The sequence below is a fragment of the Hirundo rustica genome, assembly GCF_015227805.2.
Source record: "Hirundo rustica isolate bHirRus1 chromosome 1 unlocalized genomic scaffold, bHirRus1.pri.v3 SUPER_1_unloc_2, whole genome shotgun sequence".
Classification (NCBI taxonomy): Eukaryota; Metazoa; Chordata; class Aves; order Passeriformes; family Hirundinidae; genus Hirundo; species Hirundo rustica.
In genome coordinates, this window is record NW_026690165.1 from 158,819 (window position 1) to 179,042 (window position 20,224).

Below are 20,224 nucleotides of genomic sequence, written 5' to 3' on the forward strand. Positions count from 1 at the left end.
AAACACCCCCCCAGTACTCCCCTGGGTCTTTTCAGTCCAGAGCAGGTTTAAACAGTTCCAAGAAAAAAACAGGGGAAAAAAAAGAAAAAAAAACAGTCCAGTGAACTTCTCTGCCCTAGCTACCTGAAACTAATTAAAAAGAAAAGATCTGTGTCCTCCAGTCTCTCCAAACCTCAGTCAAACAGCCAGCCTGGAGAAAAGTTTGTAGGAATGAGGCAGTTTTCTCAAAACAAACTCCGCCCTTCTTCTTGCTCCTCCTTTGCTCCCAGAACCTGTCTTAAAGGCACAGAACTCAATCTCCAGCACAAACAGAACAGAGGATTGGGGATACCAGCATCATTAAGTCACCCTAGGACAATGTGTTTTAAAAAGAACCCTGTGAATCCAAACCCATCACCTCCAGGGATCCCTGGAAGAGGAAACACTGCCGGGGATTGCTGGCAAATGGATTTTCTGGGCCACCACACCAACAAGGGTTCAGGGATCTCCTGGTGTCGGTGGATCCCTGTCTTGGGCTCCAGAACTTCTCCTGCTGCCCCAACAAGGCCGGGGAAGTCACGCAGGCACTCCCCAGGAGATCATGGACAGGCTCGGGGTGCCCGCAGGGATGTCATCTGATAGGGGACCCCATGTGGTGTCTGAGGTGTGACAGCAACTGCGTGAGCAGTGGGGAGTGGGGCTGGGGGGCTCGGGGGGCACATGGGACCCTGGGGTTGGGGTCATGGAGGGTGAGAAATCAGAGAGAGAATAGAAAGTTTCAGTTCCTCAGAAAGTTCTTCATAGAGCCTAAAAACAAACAGGCAGAAGCATGAAAAGGATGTAAAAGTTTGGACACAGCAGGGCAAATGCGGCTGGAACCCATGGAGAAACAGATAAAGGGAACTCCAATGAAGGTTTTTTGGCAAGTTCTGGATCACAGAAGGAGCTGTGTCTGCAGAGAGCAGAAGTTCAGCAGGAAGTCATTTGGAATGCTGGGGCACTCTATGAAAACCAGACCCAGAGACCCCACTTTGTTTCCTCTCTGAGCCAATAAAAATGATTTCCTAAAAAAGGCAGAGCCATGCAAATTATTTCCGGGAAAAGTGCTGTTTCTGTGTCAAATCGGAGCCCCACCAAAATGAATATTTATGACTCTGGTTGATAAATACCCTGTGGCAAAGCCTCCCCTGGACCCACAGGACCAGCAGAGATCCGCAGTGAGTGCGAGCTGATAAAGAATTGTGGATTGTGATCCCTTCATTTCTGTCAGGGAGCTCACTCCAGCCCATTTCTCTACCAGGGGTGGGGGACACTGGGGACACTTGTGGGGTTATGAGACTGAGGGGTTCATGAGATTGCACTCCTGGGAGCAGGGGGAATCCCAGCACTGGGATTGTGATCATGGGGAGCTCTGGGGGAAAGTCGGGGGGGACAGGGGATGGTGGGAGTGGGGTCATGGGAGGCTGGGATACACTGGGGGTTGGGGGTGGTTCCCGGATTTGGGTCAAGGTCGTGGGGCAGCACGGAAGAAATTGGGGACTGGGAGTGGGATTGGTGTGTGGGGATGGGCTGAGGGGAACACTGCGGGTCTCAGGGAGTGACTCCAGGATTTGGGTCAAGGTTCGGGTGGGGGGGTTCGGGGAGTTGTAATCATGGGAGTAGGATTGGGATTCTGGAAGGGCCAGGAGGACATGGTACTGTGGGATTGGGGACTCTGGGGGATTGGGGGACATTGGGGAGGCACAAGTAACCCCAGGATTGGGGATCAGGGACCCCGGACATGTCCAGAGGTCTTCTGGCCTGGAGTGCCTCCCTTTCTCCTGGGCTGACCCCACTCCCCTCCCAGTCCCTCCCTGAGGAAACCTCCCTGTGTCACCTCAGTGTCACCTCTGTGTCCCCTCAGTGTGTCCCCTCAGTGTCCCACATTCTCCTGGTGGTCTCTCCTCTCCATGGCCCCCCTGGCTCACACCCTGGCACTGCTGGCAATGACCTTGGCCACTGTGGCCATTGATGAGAAGCAGATGGACATGGCCCCAAACTCCTTTGATGACCAGTACCGGGGCTGCGGCCCTGACATGACCACGGTGTTGCCGGCCCTCAACCACACGGAGTTCCAGAAGAATCCTGTGTTTGCCGAGGCCTGGCTTAAGGCCGTGGCTGAGTGGCAGAGGAATGGGTCCCCTGTGTCCCCTCTGTCATCCTCAGCCCAGGCCATCGCTGTCATGGCCTACTCAATGAAGTACGTGTACAGGCCGTTCAATGAGGCCGTGCGTGAGGCCGGGAGCTCGCCCGAGGAGTACAGGGACAACTTCCACTTCAAAACGTTGCATTTCCTGCTGACCCAGGCCCTGGTGAAGCTGAGGGAGGACCAGAATGCGCAGTGTCGCAACGTGACCCGGGGTGTGCGTGACATCTGCTTCATGGCGCACCATGGCCAGAGGGTCCGGTTTGGTCATTTCACGTCGACGTCGCTGAGCAAAGATGTCGCCAAACGCTATGGGACAGACACAGTATTCCAGGTGTACACGTGCCACGGGGTGGACATCCAGGCTTTTTCCTACGATCGACGTAACCGTGAGGTGCTGATCCCGCCATACGAAACCTTTGAGGTCACCAAAGTCACCCGGAAAGGGGACAAGGCAGAGATCGAGCTCAGCTCTACCGGGACCTACAGCAAATACAACTGCTGTAGGTCACCACAGGGTGACAGCCTGGGGGATGAGGACACCCGCCGTGGCCATGGGGCCACTCATGGTAAGGCACAGGGGACACAGTGACACTCACTGGGGCTGGGGAGAGGGAGGGGGCCACCCACTGTGTGTGGGGGGGAAAAGGACACGCAGTGCTGGGGACACCAAGTACAGGGACAACCATTACTGGCATGCGGACAAGAATGACCTGGGAACAGGTCATAGGGGTGGGGACCCCCACAGCTGGGAGGGGACAGGGACACCTCTGCCAGGGGACGACAGGGACAGAGACAGGGACAGGGACAGGGACAGGTACAGGGACAGGGACACCACCGTTCTGACCCATCCCTCTCTGCCAAAGGCAGTGCTGTGGGAACAGGCCCTGTGTGCTGGACGTGGGTGGGCTGGGACCCCCATGGCTCACCCTGAACCCCTGTCACCCCCTGTCACCCCCTGATTCCCCCTGACCCCTGTCACCCCTAAGCCCATCATGACCCCCCTGAACTCCCTGGCCCCTGTCCCCCCCATACCCCCGACACCCTGTCACCTGTCAGCTCATGGACCCATCTCTCCTGTCACCCCTAACCCCTCATTATGGCCCTCCCCAACCCCCTCACTCCCCCCATGGCCCCCATGACACTCCTCTTTTTCCCCCAGGTGGGAGCGTCCCCTTGGCCCCCTTCCACCTTGGAGGCCTCGTCCTGGCCACCACAACACTGGCAGTGGCCACCGGGACCCTCTGAGTCACAAGGCCACCAACATCACCGCCGTCACTGTGGCCACTGTGGCCAACATCATCACCAAGACTCCTTGAGCCACAAGGCTGCCACAGCCACTGCTACCACTGTGGCCACCAAGGCCATTGTGCAAATCCACTCTATTAAAAGTTTGTACAAAACAATTCCAATAAAAAATCCTGACAGTCCCAAGTGCCATGCCCGGCTGGGGGGCACCTGCTGGAGCAGCTCTGGGGAAGGACCTGGGGGTGCTGGTGGGTGACCAGTGGAGCTGGATGTGTGTCCTGGGGCCAGGAGGGATCCAGGGGCATCGGGAGGAGAAGGGGCTGAGAGGTCAGGGAGTGATCGTGCCCAGCTCTCTCCTGCATGGTGAAGAACATCAGGAGTGCCGTGTCCAGCTCTGTCCAGTGCCGTGTCCAGCTCTGTCAAGTGCCATGTCCAGTTCCGCCCAGTGCAATGTCCAGCTCTGTTCAATACGGTGTCCAGCTCTGTCAAGTGCAATGTCCAGCTCTTTTCAGTGCCATGTCCGGGTCTGCCCAGTGCAATGTCCAGTTCTGGGCTGCCCTGAATCCAACTCTGTGCTCAGGAATGGTGCTGCCTGAGCTGGGAGCTTGGGTCAGGTGCCCACTCTGGGTCCTTCCAGCCTGTCCCACTCTGGGATTTGGGGATTCTGGGAGTTGTGGTTTGGGAATTGCCCACCGGAGGGCAGCAGCGAGCAGGGTTTAACAGCAGCGCTGCGCCTGCACCGCCCCCCAACTGCAGTTCCGGGTGCCACCAGCAGGCGGCAGCACGAGCTGGCAGCGCTGCCCAGTGCCCGCCCCACCCCATCCCGGCCCCGGGGCTCTGCAATGGTGTGGGATGGAGCGACCTTAAAGCCCGTGCGGTGCCAGCCCTGCCATGGGCAGGGACATCTTCCCCTGGGCCAGGCTGCTCCAGGCCCCACAACCTGGCCTTGCACACCGCCAGGGACCGGGCAGCTGCAGCTTCTCTGGCCAGCCTGTGCTGAATCATGATTTTAAAGAGTTAAAATTTTAGGCAAGGCTTAGAAGCAATTTATATTGATCAAGATCCAAGTTGATAAACAAAGACAGGTTAAAGTCTATCTGATGTTTAGGCTGGAGGTAATTGCTGCTGTTATGAGCTTGTTCTAGTTTTGTCTATAGAAAGAAATGGAATAGAAGAACCGAAATAAGAATAGTTGGAAAACAGTGGAGCCATGACCAGCACCTGGAATTCCTATCGATTAATCACGGAGCAGGGGATATTGGAGTGTGCTAGAGGGTCACGGAGGCCCTGCCTGTAATGAGAAGGTAGAGAGGTCATTGTGGTGAGGACATTCCTGATTTCCTTGCATGAGACCACTGACCCAATCCGAGACCACCAACCCAATTCAAGATAAGAATCAAGCATGCGTGAAGGACTAATGGCCTCATCTTAATACAGAGCGGGATGGGAGGTGCTGGGGTTATGCCGATGTATAGTGCGTAAGACTTTGGGAAATAAATAGAGGCCAAAGTGATATTAATCCCATAAGATGCTTGAACAGAGATAGAGATGGGAAGCCGTCGCTGCCAGTGAAGAAGTGAGAAGATATCTCTGTGCCTTGAGATGAGGAATCCTTTGCCTTCAGAGAACAAGGACTCCACTAGCACAGGTCATGGAGCCGGTATGCTTTACTTGGCACCTGGAGTAGCTCCGTCAATGATGTGCGCCCCAAAGAGAGCAGGCGCTCTCTTGAAATACACTTAAGTTCAAACATCTTGATGAAAGTTTCAACATTGTCTATATATATTCAAGACCATCCCCACCTACTCTCGCTTCATATGTTAATCAGCTTCTTTTGGTCTGCATTTGCACATTACCTCCTGGTGATCTCCCATATCCCCCTCGAACCTTTCATTTCCCTGCAAAGTTCAGATGTTCAGGCTGTCGGGGTTATGCAAGAGACTTTGTGGGGACCCATCTCTCCTATTGACCTAAAGTTCAGGAGTTCAAACTTTCTGGTCCGACCACAGGGGTTCTGTGGCACACTTCATGTCTGCAGAGATATCAAGACCCATTTTGAAGACATTGACAACCATTTCTCCTGAAGACCCCTACCCACTGAGTTGTTTTGCAAAGACATCCCCATCCATCTCCCCTACAAAAATCCTTCCCTGTGAGGGCGGTGAGGCCCTGGCACAGGCTGCCCAGAGAAGCTGAGGCTGCCCGGTCCCTGGCCATGTCCAAGGCCAGGTTGGGGGGCCTGGAGCAGCCTGGCCCAGGGGAAGATGTCCCTGCCCATGGCAGGGCTGGCACCGCACGGGCTTTAAGGTCGCTCCATCCCAAACCATTGCAGAGCCCCAGGGCCGGGATGGGGCAGGGCGGGCACTGGGCAGCACTGCCAGCTCGTGCTGCCGCCTGCTGGTGGTAGCTGGAACTGCAGCTGGGGGCAGCGCAGCCTCAGTGCTGCTGTTTAACCCTGATCGCTGCTGCCCTCCGGTGGGCAATTGCAGAAAAACAACGCCATGGCGAGTTCAGGAGATGTGAGAGTAAAAGAGGGAAAATCCCCTGTTTTTAAAGAAAAAAGAGTTTCCTGAGGAAAACATCAGTTTTCTAATAAATGAATGGGTGATGGTGCCTCTGTCCCCCATTCTCTATTCTGTTTTTCATCCTTTTCCTTACTAATGGTTTTTCTCCTTTTTTCCTCCTAATGTTTCTTCTGTTGTGTGGCCTCAAATGAGGAACTTTGGAACTGGCCCTGAACTGATCATTCATGCTTTTCTAATTGTTCTGAGCAGCCCCATCCCCAGCTCCCTCAGCCACTCCAGGTGCTCCAGGCCCTTCCCAAGCTCTGACCCTTCCCTGGGCATGTTCCAGCCCCTCCATGTCCTTCGTGAGGAGCTGCAGTGAAAGGCGTGTGCAGAGGAGAAAGGGAGGAATATTTCTCCTTTGCTGCTCTGAAGATGGAGGTTTGAAACAAAAAGCTTTAAGTCACCACTATTGAACACACCAGGAAGTGCTTTATTGTAAGAAATGAGGCACCCCGCACAAGATGTGTTAAAAGAGCTGTAGCGGATACATCAGGTGACCCAGTGGCAAATTATTCAACTTTCAATATGGCTGTCGGGTCAGGATCAAATTTCTGATGAACATTTCATGCTCCAGGCAAGCAAGCAGCAATTTTTTCCCACTCTGGGCGACCAAGCAGCAATTTTTTGGATGCATCAGGCAAGGCAGCCAAGCAGCTTCAGGAGGTCACCGCAATATCGCCTCCCCCAAGCCCCTCTATTGGGAAGTGCCCAAGCAGCCCCAGGCACTGCCCGGTCCCTGCTGTCCGTGCTGTCCTGGGCTGTCCCGGCAGCTCCAGCCCTGCCCTCGATGGTCCTGCTGGCCTGGCACTGCTCCATCCTGGGCAGCTCTGGGTGGGCTTCCCCTGGATGGACCCCTTGTTACAGTGACCGTGGTGGCTGCAGTGCCTGTGGTGGCCGTGGTGACCATGATCACTTTGGAACCACAGTGGCCTCAGTAGTTTCAGTGACCGTGGTGACCACAGTGGCCACAGTGGCCTCATGGGTCACAGCGGCCACAATAGCCGTGGTGGCCATGGTGCTTCCTATGCCCAGAGTGGTCCTAGGGGCCAAAGTGTCCACAGTGGCAACAATGGCCACAATGGTCACAGTGGCCAAGGTGACCATAGTGGCCACAGAGGTCTTGGTAGCCTTGGTGTCCTCATTTCTCTGCAGGTCCTGGTGGCATTTGTGGGCATGGTGGCCACAGTGGACTCCAAGACCACAGCGACCTTGGTGGCCTCGTGGCTCAGAGGGTTCCGGTGACCACTGCCATGGCCACGGTGGCCAGGAGAAGCACCCCGAGGTGGGGAGAGTTCCTGGGGAGGCTCCCACCTGGGGACACAAAGAGGGAGGTCAGGGGGACAATGGAGGGAGGTACAGGGGTGAGGGAGGAGCCCTGAAGATGTGGGGGTCAGAGGGGCTAGAACGAGGTCCCTGTCCCCTGTACCCAGCCATGGGTGGCCAAGTCCCCCCAACCCCAGCACTGGGTGTCCCCAGCACTGGATGTCCCTGTCCCCCTCACCTGGCACTGGGTGTCCCCATCCCCTGTGCCCAGCAATGGCTGTCCTGTCTCCCACCCACTGTCCCCTCCTGCCCATGGGTGTCCCCAGCACCGTGTGTCCTTGTCCCCAACCCTCACTCAGTGTCCCCGACCCCTCCAGGTTGTCCCCATGATGTCACCTTTCAGCCACTCGCAGTCGTAGTTGCTGGTGTTCCCGATGGAGTGAAGCTCAATGACCACCGTGTTCCCTTTCTCGTTGACATCAGTGACATTGAAGATCTCGAAGGGTGGGATCAGCACCTCCTCCTCCTCTGGATACTTGGAGAACCCCTGGATGTCCACGCCGTGGCACGTGTGCACCTTGAATAGCGTGCCCTGCCCAAAACCCTTGGCCACCTTTTCGCTCGTTGACGATGACGTAAACTGACCAAAGCGGACTCTGTTGGTTTTATTCGCCTTGAACTTGATGTCGCCCACCCCCCGGTGCACATCATAACACTGGTTTGGGCGTCTCAGCTTCTGGAGGGCCTGGGTCAGCAGGAAATGCAGCGATTTGAAGTGGAATTCGTTCCGGTACTTCCATTTGCTGCTTCCAGCCTCACGCACGGCCAAGTAGAACTGCTGGTACAGGGGCATCTCCCTCATGGTGTAGGCCCTGAGGGCGATGGCCTCGTCTGCGGTAAGAGAGTGTGAAATGGAACCCCCCGCTTCCCAGTCGGCCTTGGCATTCATCCAGTTCTTGGCAAACATTTTATTCTTGCTGAAGTCAGAGAGCTGGAGTTCCCGGAATTTCTTGGTCATGTTATCCGTACATTGCAGGTACTGGTCATCGAAGGAGTTCGGGGCCATGTCCAGGGGCAGCTCTATGATGGCCGCAGTGGCCATGGCCATTGCCAGCAGTGCCAGGGTGTGAGCCAGGGGGGCCATGGAGAAGAGAGGCCACCAGGAGCAGTGAGGGACACTGGGGGACACAGAGAGGACAGAGGGGACACTGTGTGTGACACAGGGAAGACATTGGGGGACACCAGGGAATGCTGAGGGGACACTGAGGGGACACAGAGGACACTGAGGGACATGGGGAGGCTTCCTTGGTGAGGGGCTGGGGAGGGAGAGTGGGGTCAGCCCAGGGAGGGGGGACAGCCCCAGCCAGGAGACCCCTGGACACGTCCTGGTACCAGATACCAAATCCAGGGGTCACTTCCTCACACCACCCCCAGCAACCCCAGTGTCCCCCGCCACCCCAATCCCACTCCCGTAGTTCCGTGTCCCCCCCTCCCCGGTGTCTCCCAGTGCCTCCTTTACCCCAATCCCTCTCCCAGTCCCTTGTACTCCTCCCACTGACCCCCTGCCCCCCAGGACCCTGACCCAAGGCCTGGGGTCCCCCAGTGTCCCCCTTGTCCCCCTCCCATACCCCAACCCCACTCCCAGTCCCATGAGATCCCCGCTGTCCCCCCAGGACCCCGATCCCATCCCATGTGCCCCCCAGTCTCCCCCAGTGCCCCCCAGTACCCCACTGCCACTCCCACAGCCCTGTGCCCCCCATCGCTGCCCCCGGCCCATCCCAGGACCCCAATCCCAGTCCGGTGACACCCCCAGTGTCCCCCCGGACCCCAACCCCACAGTCCCATGAACCCCCCAATGTCCCCAGTGTCCCCCAGCCCCTGGTACCGAAACGGGCCGGAGTGAACTCCCTGACAGAACTGGAGGGATCACAAAGCCGCAATTCTTTATCAGCTCACAGCGGATCTCTCCCGGTCCTGCGCCTCGGGGGGACTGCACCACGGGGCGCTAATCCACTGGAATTACACATTTTCATTAAAACGAGTCCCTTATCTAAGACACAGACAGCACTTCTCCTAGAAATAATTTGCATGGCCCCGCCTCCCCCTGGAAGTCCTTTTATGGCGCTGGGGAGTGGTAAAAATGGGGTCTCTGGGGGTCGTTTCCACCCAACGCTCTGATATCAAAGGGACTTTTCCTAGAATGCTTTATTCCACAGGTGCTGTCGGTTCCTGTCAGGGAACTTGCCAAAACCCCACTGGAGTTCCCTCTATCTGTTCCTCCACGGGTTCCAGCCACGTTTATCGCCCTGTGCGCAAACCTCCACATCCTTTTATCACGTCTGCCCGTTCGTCTTCAGGCCCTGTGCAGCGCCTTCAGGGGAAGGGAAAATTTCCGTTCTCTCTGTCGTTTGTCACCCGGTGAAAGAAATGCTGCAGCCCTGGCATCATCCGTGCTGCCCTCCAGGAGCTCCAGAGATCCAGGTCTTTGCTGTCCTGAGGAGACCAGAGATGGACATGGCACTGGGCAGAGATGGACACAGCACTGGGTGCAACTGGACATGGCACTGGGCAGAGCTGGACACAGCATTGGGCAGAGATGGACACAGCACTGGACTGAGATGGACACGGCACTGGGCAGAGATGGACACAGTATTCCTGATGTGCCTCACTGGGCCAGACAGAGGGGCACGGCCACTCCCTGACCTCCTGTCCTCACTCCTCCCGATGCCCCCTGGATCCCTCCTGGCCCCAGGACACACATCCAGCTCCACTGGTCACCCACCTGCACCCCCAGGTCCTTCCCGAAAGCTGCTCCCGCAGGTCCCCCCCAGCCAGGCAGGGCACTGGTGCCAAACTGGGCTAAAACCAGCCCAAATCACCAACCCCAGGTGATTCCTCTCCCATATTCCTGCTTGGAATGGAATGTGTGAGAGCTCCGTCCCTCGGCAAGGGGACGCTCCCCGAGGATCCTGCGCGAGGTTGAGAGAAAGAGACGTTCCCACGAGTGTTGGTGTGGGGAGTGACATCCAGCCCTGCTAAAGAACTGTTCCTTTTGGTTGGCTTTGCCAGAGTTCTTTATTGGAATTGTTTTGAGAGAATTTTTAATGGAATGGCTTTGCACAGTGGCCTTGGTGGCCACAGCGGTCACCGTGGCTGCGGTGGCCTTGTCACTCCAGGGCTCTTGGTGACCACAGTGGCCCTGGTGGTTATAGTGACCGTGGTGGCCAGAATGGCCAGAGTAGCCACAGTGACCATAGCCACAGTGGTGGCAACAGTGGCCTCACGGTGGCCGTAGTGGACACGGTCGTCATAACAGCAGCGGTGGCCTCGGTAGCCTTGGTGGCCTCATTTCTCTGGGGGTCCTGGTGGCCTCGGTGCTGGTGGAGACCACGGTGACCTTGGTTGCCCCGTGGCTCTGATGATCCTGGTGGCCACTGCCAGGGCTGTGGTGGCCAGGAGGAGCCCCCTGGGGTGGGAGGGGGCCCTGGGGATGCTCCCACCTGGGGGGAAAAAGAAGGAGGTGAGGGGTTCCATGTTTGTGAGGGGGTTGAGGGGGGTCAGGGAGGGGTCAGGGGTTCCAGGGGTCCAGGGGGGGCCATGAGGGGGGTTCAGGTGGGACAGAGGACCACGGGGGGTGGGGATCAGGGGGGTCAGGAGGGCCATGGGGGCAGCGAGGGGGTGGCAGGGGGCCACAACACGGGGTTAGGAGTGACAGGAGAGATGGGGGCCATGGGCAGGGGGAGGGTCAGGGGTGACCGGTGGCCGGGGGGGTGCAGGGGGGGATTGGGGGTCAGAGGGGCCACCGGGGCTGTGGGGATGATCGGGTGTCAGGGGGCCATGGGGAGATGCAGGGACCAAGGGGTTTCAGGGAGTCATGGTGGGCTTTCGGGGTGCCAGGACTCCGGGAGAGTCAGGGGGTGCCATGAGGGGCATCAGGGGAGTGCCAGGGGTTCAGGAGTTCAGGGTGGTCCTGGCCCACCCATGCTGAGCTCTCAGGGTCAGTCCCCACAGAGCTGGTGGGCAGAGGGCAGGGACAGAGTCAGCACAGGGGGGTCCCCGTCCCTGTCCCTGACCTCCCCTGGCCGGTGTGTCCCTGTCCCCTCATGGGTGTGTGAGTCCCCATCCTTGTGACCTGTCACGGGTGTCCCGGTCCATGTCCCCATTCCCTGTGGGTGTCATTGTCCCCTGTGCCCTCTCATGGCTGTCCCCATACCCACACTGAGTGTCCCTGTCCCCATTCCCTGTGGGTGTCATTGTCCCCTGTGCCCTCTCATGGCTGTCCCCATACCCACAGTGGGTGTCCCTGTCCCCCAGGTTGTCCCCGTGATGTCACGTCGCAGCCACTCGCAGCTGTATTTGCTGAAGGTCCCGGTGGAGCGGAGCTGGATCTGTGCCCTGTCCCCTTCCTGGCTGACCCCGGTGATCCTGAAGGTCTCGAAGGGCGGGATCAGCACCTCCTCCTCGCCGGGAGAGGAGGAGAACTCCCGGATGTCCACGCCCTGACACGTCTGCACCTGGAACACCGTGTCCGTCCCAAATTGCTGAGCAATCTCTTTCCGCAGCGACGTCGACGTGAATCGGCCGAAGCGGACGGTGTCGCCGGGCCGCGCCTGGAACCGGAGCCCGCGCACCCCCCGGAACACGTGGTGACAGCGCGGGCCCCGAGCGTCCCTCAGCGTGGCCAGGGCGTCGGTCAGCAGGAAATGCAGCGCCTTGAAGTGGAAGTTGTGGCGGTATTCCCGGCGGGAGCGCCCGGCCACGCGCACGGCCGCGTTGAACTCCTTGGACACGTCCTTGGTGGTGTAGGTCATGAGGGCGATGGCCTGCGCTGGGGACAGAGGGGTCACGGGGGGTCCCCGCCTCTGCCACCGCTCCGCGGCCTCCACCCAGAGCCGGGCCAACTGAGGATTCTTCTGGAACTCAGAGTGCTCGAGGGCCGGCAGCAGCTGGGTCATGGCGTGTCGGCAGCCCCGGTACTGGTCATCGAAGGAGTCCAGGGCCATGTCCAGGGCCACCACCGTGGTGGTCACGGTGGCCACGGTCATGGCCAGCAGTGCCGGGGTGCGAGCCAGCGGGTCCAGAGAGGGGAGAGGCTGCCAGGAGCAGTGTGGGACACTGGGGGACACAGGGGGACACTGATGGGGGCAGGACACTGAGGGGACTCTGAGGGGACATGGGGGAGCACTGAGGGACATGGAGGGACACCCGGGGACACAGGGAAGGTCCCTCCATGCGGGCTGAGGTGGGACAGTGCAGTCAGTGCGAGGAGAGGGGAGGCAGCCCTGGCCAGAAGAGCCCTGGACATGTCTGGGGTCCCTGAGCCCCAATCCTGGGGTCACTCCTGGATACCCCAGTGTCCTCCAGCCTCCTCTGGAACCCCAGTCCCACACCCACAATCTTGTGTCATTTCCTCAGTGTCCCCTCAGGCCCCCCAGGACTCCAACGCCCTGGTCACTCCCTGACACCCCCAGTGTCCCCCACAGCCCACCCTCAGACCCCAATCCCACTCCCAGTCCCGTGTCCCCTTTGGGGCTGTTGGAAATGATAGACCCCAGGACCCCAACCCGAATCCGGGGATCACCCCCTGCCCCCTGCAGTGTCCCCCAGCCCTCCCATGGCCCCAGTCACACTGCCAGCCCCCCCTGCTGCCCCCCAGAGCCCCGTGAGCCCCACTCCCATCTCCCCAGTGCCCCCCACCTTCCCCCAGGACTGCAATCCCACCTCACATTCACCCCAGGCTCCCCCCCAGTGCCCCCCATGGCCCCAGCCCTGATGCCATTTTCCCCTGTCCCCCACCCCAAGTGTCCCCAGTGTCCCCCCAGCCCCTGATACCCAGATTGGCCCAACTCCCTGACAGAACTGGAGGGATCACAAAGCTGCAATTCTTTACCAGCTCGCACTCACTGCGGATCTCTCCTGCTCCTGCAGGCCAGGGGGGGCTTTGCCACATGGAATCAATCCGTCCTAACTCTACACCGTCGTTCAAATGGGCTTCTTCACTACCACACACCCGGCACTTTCTCCATAAATAATTTGCATGGCTCCGTCTCTCTCTCCGGAAATCCTCTTGTCATCCTGGAGAGTTCCTAAAGAGGGATCTGAGGGGTCATTTCTGCTGAGAGCCAAAATATCTCAGGCGACCTCAACTCAGACTTTCACTTTCGACAGGCGCTGCTCCTTCAGTTACAACACTTGTCAAAAACCACCCTGGAGCTCCCTTTATCTCTCTCTCCACTGCTTCTCACTGCATTTATCATCCTGTGTAAATACTTTTATATCCTTTTATCATTCTTTAAGTCACTCTTTAAGCCCTACCCAGCACCTTCAGCATGTGGGGAAAAGCCAAGCTATGGAAAGCCAAGTGTCCACAAAACAGCCTTGAAACTTTATTTGAGTACAGGGACAGAGTTTCCACAGCCATTCCCCCGTGGGGTTTCTCTCTCGAGGGTTCGGAGGACGCAGCCTCCTTTTATCCCAAACTCCCGGCTGCACATTCCCCTCTTCCTTTCCCCACTGGCTGAGGCAGCGGGAAGGTGCAGTCTATTTGTCTGTTTCTAGGATGCCTTGCAGTGGCTAGCTGGAACAGAGGCCAGGCACGATTACCAGAATAAAAGCGGGGATTTGTTCAAAGCCGCCAATAGACACACCTTGGGCAGGCAGAAGCCTCCGAGAGGCTGCACCCAAGATGAACGATGGCCACGAGTTTTTCACTCAGTTATCGGTTTGGTCTGTTTATACATCAGGGATGATGCCTCCAATTACAGCTTCAGGTAATGAAGTCATATTCCCCCAGGTTTGCAAACACCTCAATTCACTTTTATTTATATGTTTCAGGCCTAGAGAGGAATTGTTTTGTCTAAATAGAACGGGAGAACAGCAGCTGACAGGCGATGGAGTTTTACAATTCCACACTAAAGCAGCACAGGATCTGAAAAAGATAAAAGCAAAATCCTAAGGCATCAAATACACAGGGATGAGGACCCTGGTCAGCTGTGTCTCCTCTTGAGGCTGAAGAGCCCCAGCCCCTGCAGCCTTGCCTGGTGAGAGAGACCCTCCAGTCCCTTCATCATCCTCACAGCCTCTGCTGGACCTGCTCCAGGACCTCCCCGGCCCTCCTGTCCTGAGGAGCGCAGAGCTGGACACAGCACTGTCCAGAGCTGGACACGGCACTGGACAGAACTCTGAAGCAGGACTTAAGTTTTATTAAGCTTCTTGCTGACGGCAGAGCCGACACTCTCCAAGGGGATCGAGGACCGACTCGGTGCTGACGACCCCACAAGACACCTTCTGGACAGCTTGGACCTGCCAGAGCTCCTGAGTTGAAGCTGGTGGGGAAGCTGCCCAGGATCCAGGCATTTTTTTTTGTTTTACATTTTAGTGTCTTGTGGGTGGGTGACCCCTTTCCATCAGGGACAGCTGTGGGGAGTGCGATCTCCCAGGCTGAAAGGAGATGTGAACGTGTGGGTTGGGGAAGTTGTAATTTTAAATGAGGAATCATTTCATATGGAAAGTTTAGTTTCTTAATTAAGTTTTTACCCCCTCTTCTTTTTACTTTATGGGGCCTTTTTAAGTATCCCAAGCTGAAGTTCTCTTTCCCAATTTGTATATCCTGCCCCCCACGTTCCTAACCCTTTGTCCCTTCAGGGATTGTCAGGAGATGGAACCCGCCAAGGGGAGCAGAAGCGCTACCGACCTTCTGCCATCTCCCGTCCCCTCCTGTCCCCTTCTCAGGGTGGGCCCGCACAACTCATCCTGAGTTCTCTCCTCACCCATGTTCCACCATCTTCCCATCCTATCCCTCTACCCGACTCCACACAAAATGGCGTCCGCCCCTCAAGGGGAACCGCCATTTTGAGTTCATTCCCGCCGTCCTTGTTTCCCACCTTTGTGTCAGGTCTGTCTGCTGTGAGGGGTTGCACCCTTCCATCGGGATCCTCCCCATTCATGGGGAAGTCCCTCCCTAGAACAGGGCCCCGCTCCTCTGATCCGGCCTCTTCCAGTTCCTGCACATCCAGAACTGGAAATGACGCCGGCCACAAGGGAGCCATCTTGGCTGCCGAGGGCTCAGAACACCGCGCCTTGCCGGTCGGCTGAAAGCTTTGCTGTGCTGCTGTTGGGCAGGAGTGTTTCCTCTTTGGAGAAAGAGAGCGAGCCACTGGAGCCCTTGGCGTGCTCCGTGTGGGCTGTTGGTTCTGGGATGGCAGTGGGGCAAGCGCTGAGCCCTTCCCAGCATGAGACATTCCCACTCGGATCCCTCTGCCAGCTCTGGGCCTCAGCACAGAGAGGATGTGGAGCTGCTGGAGCCAATCCAAAGGAAGCCACTGAGAGACTGAGATGGGATCATGAGAGGAATCCTCCCCTGTGAGGGCAGTGAGGTCCTGGCACAAGTTGCCTAGAGAAGCTGAGGCTGCCCGGTCCCTGTCCGTGTCCAAGGCCAGGTTGGGGGGCCTGGAGCAGCCTGGCCCAGGGGAAGATGTCCCTGCCCATGGCAGGGCTGGCACCGCACGGGCTTTAAGGTCGCTCCATCCCACACCATTGCAGAGCCCCGGAGCTGGGATGGAGTGTGTTGGGTGCTGCCGCCTGCTGGTGGCACCCGGAACTGCAGCTGGGGGCGGTGCAGGCTCAGTGCTGCTGTTTAACCCTGCTCACTGCTGCCCTCCGGTGGGCAATTCCCAAACTACAACTCCCAGAATCCCCAAATCCCAGAGTGGGACAGGCTGGAAGGACCCAGAGTGGGCACCTGGCCCAAGCTCCCAGCTCAGGCAGCACCATTCCTGAGTACAGGGTTGGATCCAGAGCAGCCCAGAACTGGACATGGCACTGGGCAGAGCTGGACATTGCACTGGGCAGAGCTGGACAAGGCACTCCTGATGTTCCTCACCATGCAGGACAGAGCTGGGCACGATCACTCCCTGACCTCTCATCCCCTTCTCCTCCCGATGCCCCCTGGATCTCTCCTGGCCCCAGGACACACATCCAGCTCCACTGGTCACCCACCAGCACCCCCCAGGTCCTTCTCCAGAGCTGCTCCAGCAGGTCCCCCTCAGCCGGGCATGGCACTGGGTTCTGTAAGAATTCTTTATTGGAATTGTTTTGTACAAACTTTTAATAGAGTGGATTTGCACAATGGCCTTGGTGGCCACAGTGGTAGCAGTGGCTGTGGCAGCCTTGTGGCTCAAGGAGTCTTGGTGATGATGTTGGCCACAGTGGCCACAGTGACAGCAGTGACGTTGGTGGCCTTGTGGCTCAGAGGATCCCAGTGGCCACTGCCAGTGCTGTGGTGGCCAGGACGAGGCCTCCAAGGTGGAAGGGGGTCAAAGGGACGCTCCCACCTGGAGGAAAAAGAGGAGTGTCATGGGAACCATGGGGGGAGTGAGGGGGTTGGGAAGGGCCATAATGGAGGGTTAGGGGTGACAGGAGAGATGGGGGACATGAGGCGACAGGTGACAGGGAGTCAAGGCGTAAGGGGGGGCACAGGGGCCAGGGAGTTTAGAGGGGCCATGATGGGCTTAGGGGTGACAGAGGTCAAGGGCAATCATGAGGTGACATGGGGGTGACAGGGGTTCAGGGTGTGCCATGGGGGTCCCAGCCCACCCACGTCTAGTATAGAGGGGCTGTCCCCACAGCACTGCCTTTGGCAGAGAGGGATGGATCAGAATGGTGGTGTCCCTGTCCCTGTCCATGTCCCTGTCCCTGTCCCAGTCCCTGTCCCTGTCCCTGTCCCTGTCCCTGTCCCTGTCCCTGTCCTCCCCTGGCAGGGATGTCCCTGTCCCCTCCCAGATGTGGGGGTCTCCATCCCTATGCCCAGTCCCTGGGGAATTCTTGTCCCTATGCCAGTAATGGTTGTCCCTGTACTTGGTGTCCCCAGCACTGGGTGTCCTTGTCCCCCCACACACGCTGGGTGCCCCTCTCCCTGTCCCTAGCCCCACTGAGTGTCACTATGTCCCCTGTGCCTTACCATGGGTGGCCCCATCGCCACGGCGGGTGTCCTCATCCCCCAGGCTGTCCCCTGTGCTGTCACCTTCCAGCCACTCGCAGTTGTATTTGCTGTAGGTCCCGGTGGAGCTGAGCTCGATCTCTGCCTTGTCCCCTTTCCGGGTGACTTTGGTGACCTCAAAGGTTTCGTATGGCGGGATCAGCACCTCACGGTTACCTCGATCGTAGGAAAAAGCCTGGATGTCCACACCGTGGCACGTGTACACCTGGAATACTGTGTCTGTCCCATAGCCTTCGGCGACCTTCCTGCTCAGCGACGTCGACGTGAAATGACCAAACCGGACCCTCTGGCCACGCTGCGCCATGAAGCAGATGTCATGCACACCCCGGAACACGTTGCGACACTGCGCATTCTGATCCTCCCTCAGCTTCACCAGGGCCTGGGTCAGCAGGAAATGCAACGTTTTGAAGTGGAAGTTGTCCCTGTACTCCTGGGGGGAGCTCCCGGCCTCGCGCACGGCATCATTGAACGGCCTGTACACATACTTCATTGAGTAGGCCATGACAGCGATGGCCTGGGCTGAGGATGACAGAGGGGACACAGGGGACCCCTTCCTCTGCCACTCAGCCACGGCCTTAAGCCAGGCCTGGGCGAACACAGGATTGTCCTGGAACTCGGAGCGGTTGAGGGCCGGCAACGCCGCGATCATGTCAGGGCCGCAGCCCCGGTACTGGTCATCAAAGGAGTTTGGGGCCATGTCCATCCGCTCCTCATCAATGGCTGCAGTGGCCAAGGTCATTGCCAGCAGTGCCAGGGTGTGAGCCAGGGGGGCCATGGAGAGGAGAGGCCACCGGGAGAGTGTGGGACACTGGGGGACACAGAGGGGACACACTGAGGGGACACAGAGGGGACACTGAGGTGACACAGGGAGGTTTCCTCAGGGAGGGACTGGGAGGGGATTGGGCTCAGCCCAGTGGGAAGGGAGGCACTCCCGGCCAGAAGACCTCTGGACATGTCTGGGGTCCCTGATCCCCAGTTTTGCGGTTACTTGTGCCTCCCCAATGTCCCCCAATCCCCCAGGGTCCCCAATCCCACAGTACCATGTCCTCCTGCCCCCCCCGGAATCCCAATCCTACTCCCATGATTACAATTCCCCGAACCCCCCCCACCCGAACCCTGACCCAAATCCTGGAGTCACTCCCTGAACCTCCCGGTGTTCCCCTCAGCCCATTCCCACACCCCAATCCCACTCCCAGTCCCCAATTTCTTCAGTGTTGCCCCAGGACCTCAACCCAAATCCAGGCACCATCCCCAACCCCAGTGTCTCCCAGCCCCCCCCATGACCCCACTCCCACCATCCCGTGTCCCCTCAATTTCACCCAGAGCTCCACAGGACCCCAGTCCCAGTGCTGCAACTCCCCCTGTGTCCCCCCTGGAGTGCAATCCAAATGCCACCGTCCCCTGTCCCCATCAAGTGTCCCCAGTGCTCCCCAGCCCCTGGTACCGGAACGTGCCGGAGTGAACTCCCTGACAGAACTGCAGGGATCACAAACTGCAATTCTTTATCAGCTCACACTCACTGCGGATCTCTGCTGGTCCTGCGGGTCCGGGGGGAGGCTTTGCCACTGGGTATTTATCTACCAGAGTCATAAATATTCATTTTGGTGAGGCTCCAATTTGACACAGAAACAGCACTTTTCCGGTAAATAATTTGCATGGCTCTGCCTCTCTAAGGAAATAATTTCTATTGTCCTAAGAGAGGTAAACAAAGTGGGGTCTCTGGGTGTGGTTTTCATAGAGTGCCGTCGGCCTCCACAATGACTTCCTGTTGAACTTTTGCTTTCTGCTGGCGTTGCTGCACAAAGTTTGACAAGCTCTGATTCAAAACTTGTCAAGACACCTTCATTGGAGTTCCCTTTATCTGTTTCTCCACGGGTTCCAGCAGCATTTGCCCTGCTGTGTCCAAACTTTTACATCCTTTTCTGGCTTCTGCCTGTTTGTTTTTAGGCTCTATGCAGAACTTTCTGGGGAACTGAAACTTTCTATTTTCTCTCTGATTTCTCACCCTACTTGACCCCAACCCCAGGGTCCCATGTGCCCCCCGAGCCCCCCAGCCCCACTCCCCACTGCTCACGCAGTTGCTGTCACACCTCAGACACCACATGGGGTCCCCTATCAGATGACATCCCTGCGGGCACCCCGAGCCTGGCCATGATCTCCTGGGGAGTGCCTGTGTGACTTCCCCGGCCTTGTTGGGGCAGCAGGAGAAGTTCTGGAGCCCAAAACAGGGATCCACTGACACCAGGAGATCCCTGAACCCTTGTTGGCGTGGTGGCTCAGGAAATCCATTTGCCAGCAATCCCCGGCAGTGTTTCCTCTTCCAGGGATCCCTGGAGGTGATGGGTTTGGATTCACAGGGTTCTTTTTAAAACACATTGTCCTAGGGTGACTTTATGGTGCTGGTATCCCCAGTCCTCTGTTCTGTTTGTGCTGGAGATTGAGTTCTGTGCCTTTAAGACTGGATCTGGGAGCAAAGGAGGAGCAAGAAGAAGGGTGGAGTTTGTTTTGAGAAAACTGCTTCGTTCCCACAAACTTTTCTCCAGGCTGGGTGTTGGGCGGGGGCTCGGAGAGACTGCAGGACACAGATCTTTTTGCTTTAGGTTTGTTTCAGCTTGCTAGGGCAGAGAAGTTCCCCAGATTGGTGGGGTTTTTTTTGTGGGGTTTTTTGGTTGTTTTGTGTATTGTTTTTTGTTTGTTTGTTTGTTTGTTTGTTGGGTTTTTTCCCCTTTTCTTTTCTTTTCTTTTCTTTTCTTTTCTTTTCTTTTCTTTTCTTTTCTTTTCCTGGTTTTTTTCTTGGGGCTGTTTAAACCTGCTCTGGACTGAGAAGACCCAGGGGAGTACCGGGGGGTGTTTGCACCTGCGTCCCACCAGGGCCTGGACTTTGGCATTTTCCAGAAGCACTGGAGGGGCCGTTTGGGTTTGCTCCTCAGAGGGACCCCAAAAAAGGGGTTCTCTCCCAAATTCACCCTAAACCAGGACACCCAT

General features: G+C 57.6%; 4 protein-coding genes across 5 annotated transcripts; 1 reads left to right on the top strand and 3 right to left on the bottom strand.

The window, feature by feature from the left end:
* The first annotated feature begins 1,964 nt into the window (after positions 1–1,964).
* LOC120766054 (NAD(P)(+)--arginine ADP-ribosyltransferase 2-like) lies at positions 1,965–3,562 on the top strand. Its single transcript, XM_040091426.2, has 2 exons — positions 1,965–2,733; positions 3,327–3,562. The coding sequence occupies exons 1-2, from the start codon at positions 1,965–1,967 to the stop codon at positions 3,410–3,412; spliced, it is 855 nt and encodes a 284-aa protein (XP_039947360.1). The 3' UTR covers positions 3,413–3,562.
* A 3,105-nt stretch (positions 3,563–6,667) lies between these two features.
* Positions 6,668–9,238, bottom strand: LOC120766040 (NAD(P)(+)--arginine ADP-ribosyltransferase 2-like). The gene is made up of 3 exons (XM_040091413.2): positions 9,128–9,238; positions 7,639–8,420; positions 6,668–7,290 (listed from the first exon to the last, which is right to left on the bottom strand). Exons 2-3 carry the CDS (start codon positions 8,384–8,386, stop codon positions 7,205–7,207), a joined length of 834 nt encoding a protein of 277 aa, XP_039947347.1. The 5' UTR covers positions 8,387–8,420; positions 9,128–9,238; the 3' UTR covers positions 6,668–7,204.
* A 1,264-nt stretch (positions 9,239–10,502) lies between these two features.
* On the bottom strand, positions 10,503–13,205 carry LOC120766055 (GPI-linked NAD(P)(+)--arginine ADP-ribosyltransferase 1-like). Its single transcript, XM_040091427.2, has 3 exons — positions 13,133–13,205; positions 11,576–12,357; positions 10,503–10,742 (listed from the first exon to the last, which is right to left on the bottom strand). Exons 2-3 carry the CDS (start codon positions 12,285–12,287, stop codon positions 10,588–10,590), a joined length of 867 nt encoding a protein of 288 aa, XP_039947361.1. The 5' UTR covers positions 12,288–12,357; positions 13,133–13,205; the 3' UTR covers positions 10,503–10,587.
* Positions 13,206–16,302: 3,097 nt separating this feature from the next.
* LOC120766064 (erythroblast NAD(P)(+)--arginine ADP-ribosyltransferase-like) lies at positions 16,303–18,796 on the bottom strand. Of its 2 annotated transcripts, none has more exons than XM_040091433.2 (3): positions 18,760–18,796; positions 17,201–18,047; positions 16,303–16,574 (listed from the first exon to the last, which is right to left on the bottom strand). In XM_040091433.2, the coding sequence occupies exons 2-3, from the start codon at positions 18,012–18,014 to the stop codon at positions 16,489–16,491; spliced, it is 900 nt and encodes a 299-aa protein (XP_039947367.1). In that variant the 5' UTR covers positions 18,015–18,047; positions 18,760–18,796; the 3' UTR covers positions 16,303–16,488. The 2 variants fall into 2 exon arrangements, with proteins under 2 accessions (XP_039947367.1, XP_039947368.1); XM_040091434.1 differs by having other exon boundaries at positions 18,684–18,787.
* Positions 18,797–20,224: the final 1,428 nt, after the last annotated feature.

Bases quoted from the DNA above. Each gene is read 5' to 3' on its own strand.
- LOC120766040 (XM_040091413.2), bottom strand. From the start codon at position 8,386: ATGGCCCCCCTGGCTCACACCCTGGCACTGCTGGCAATGGCCATGGCC. The intron at 7,291-7,638 runs GTGACATCATGG...TTGTGTCCCCAG, and splicing joins CGACTGCGAGTGGCTGAAAG to GTGGGAGCCTCCCCAGGAAC.
- LOC120766064 (XM_040091433.2), bottom strand. From the start codon at position 18,014: ATGGCCCCCCTGGCTCACACCCTGGCACTGCTGGCAATGACCTTGGCC. The intron at 16,575-17,200 runs GTAAGGCACAGG...TTTTTCCTCCAG, and splicing joins TGGCGATGGGGCCACCCATG to GTGGGAGCGTCCCTTTGACC.
- LOC120766054 (XM_040091426.2), top strand. From the start codon at position 1,965: ATGACCTTGGCCACTGTGGCCATTGATGAGAAGCAGATGGACATGGCC. The intron at 2,734-3,326 runs GTAAGGCACAGG...TTTTTCCCCCAG, and splicing joins TGGCCATGGGGCCACTCATG to GTGGGAGCGTCCCCTTGGCC.
- LOC120766055 (XM_040091427.2), bottom strand. From the start codon at position 12,287: ATGACCGTGGCCACCGTGACCACCACGGTGGTGGCCCTGGACATGGCC. The intron at 10,743-11,575 runs GTGACATCACGG...TTTTCCCCCCAG, and splicing joins CAGCTGCGAGTGGCTGCGAC to GTGGGAGCATCCCCAGGGCC.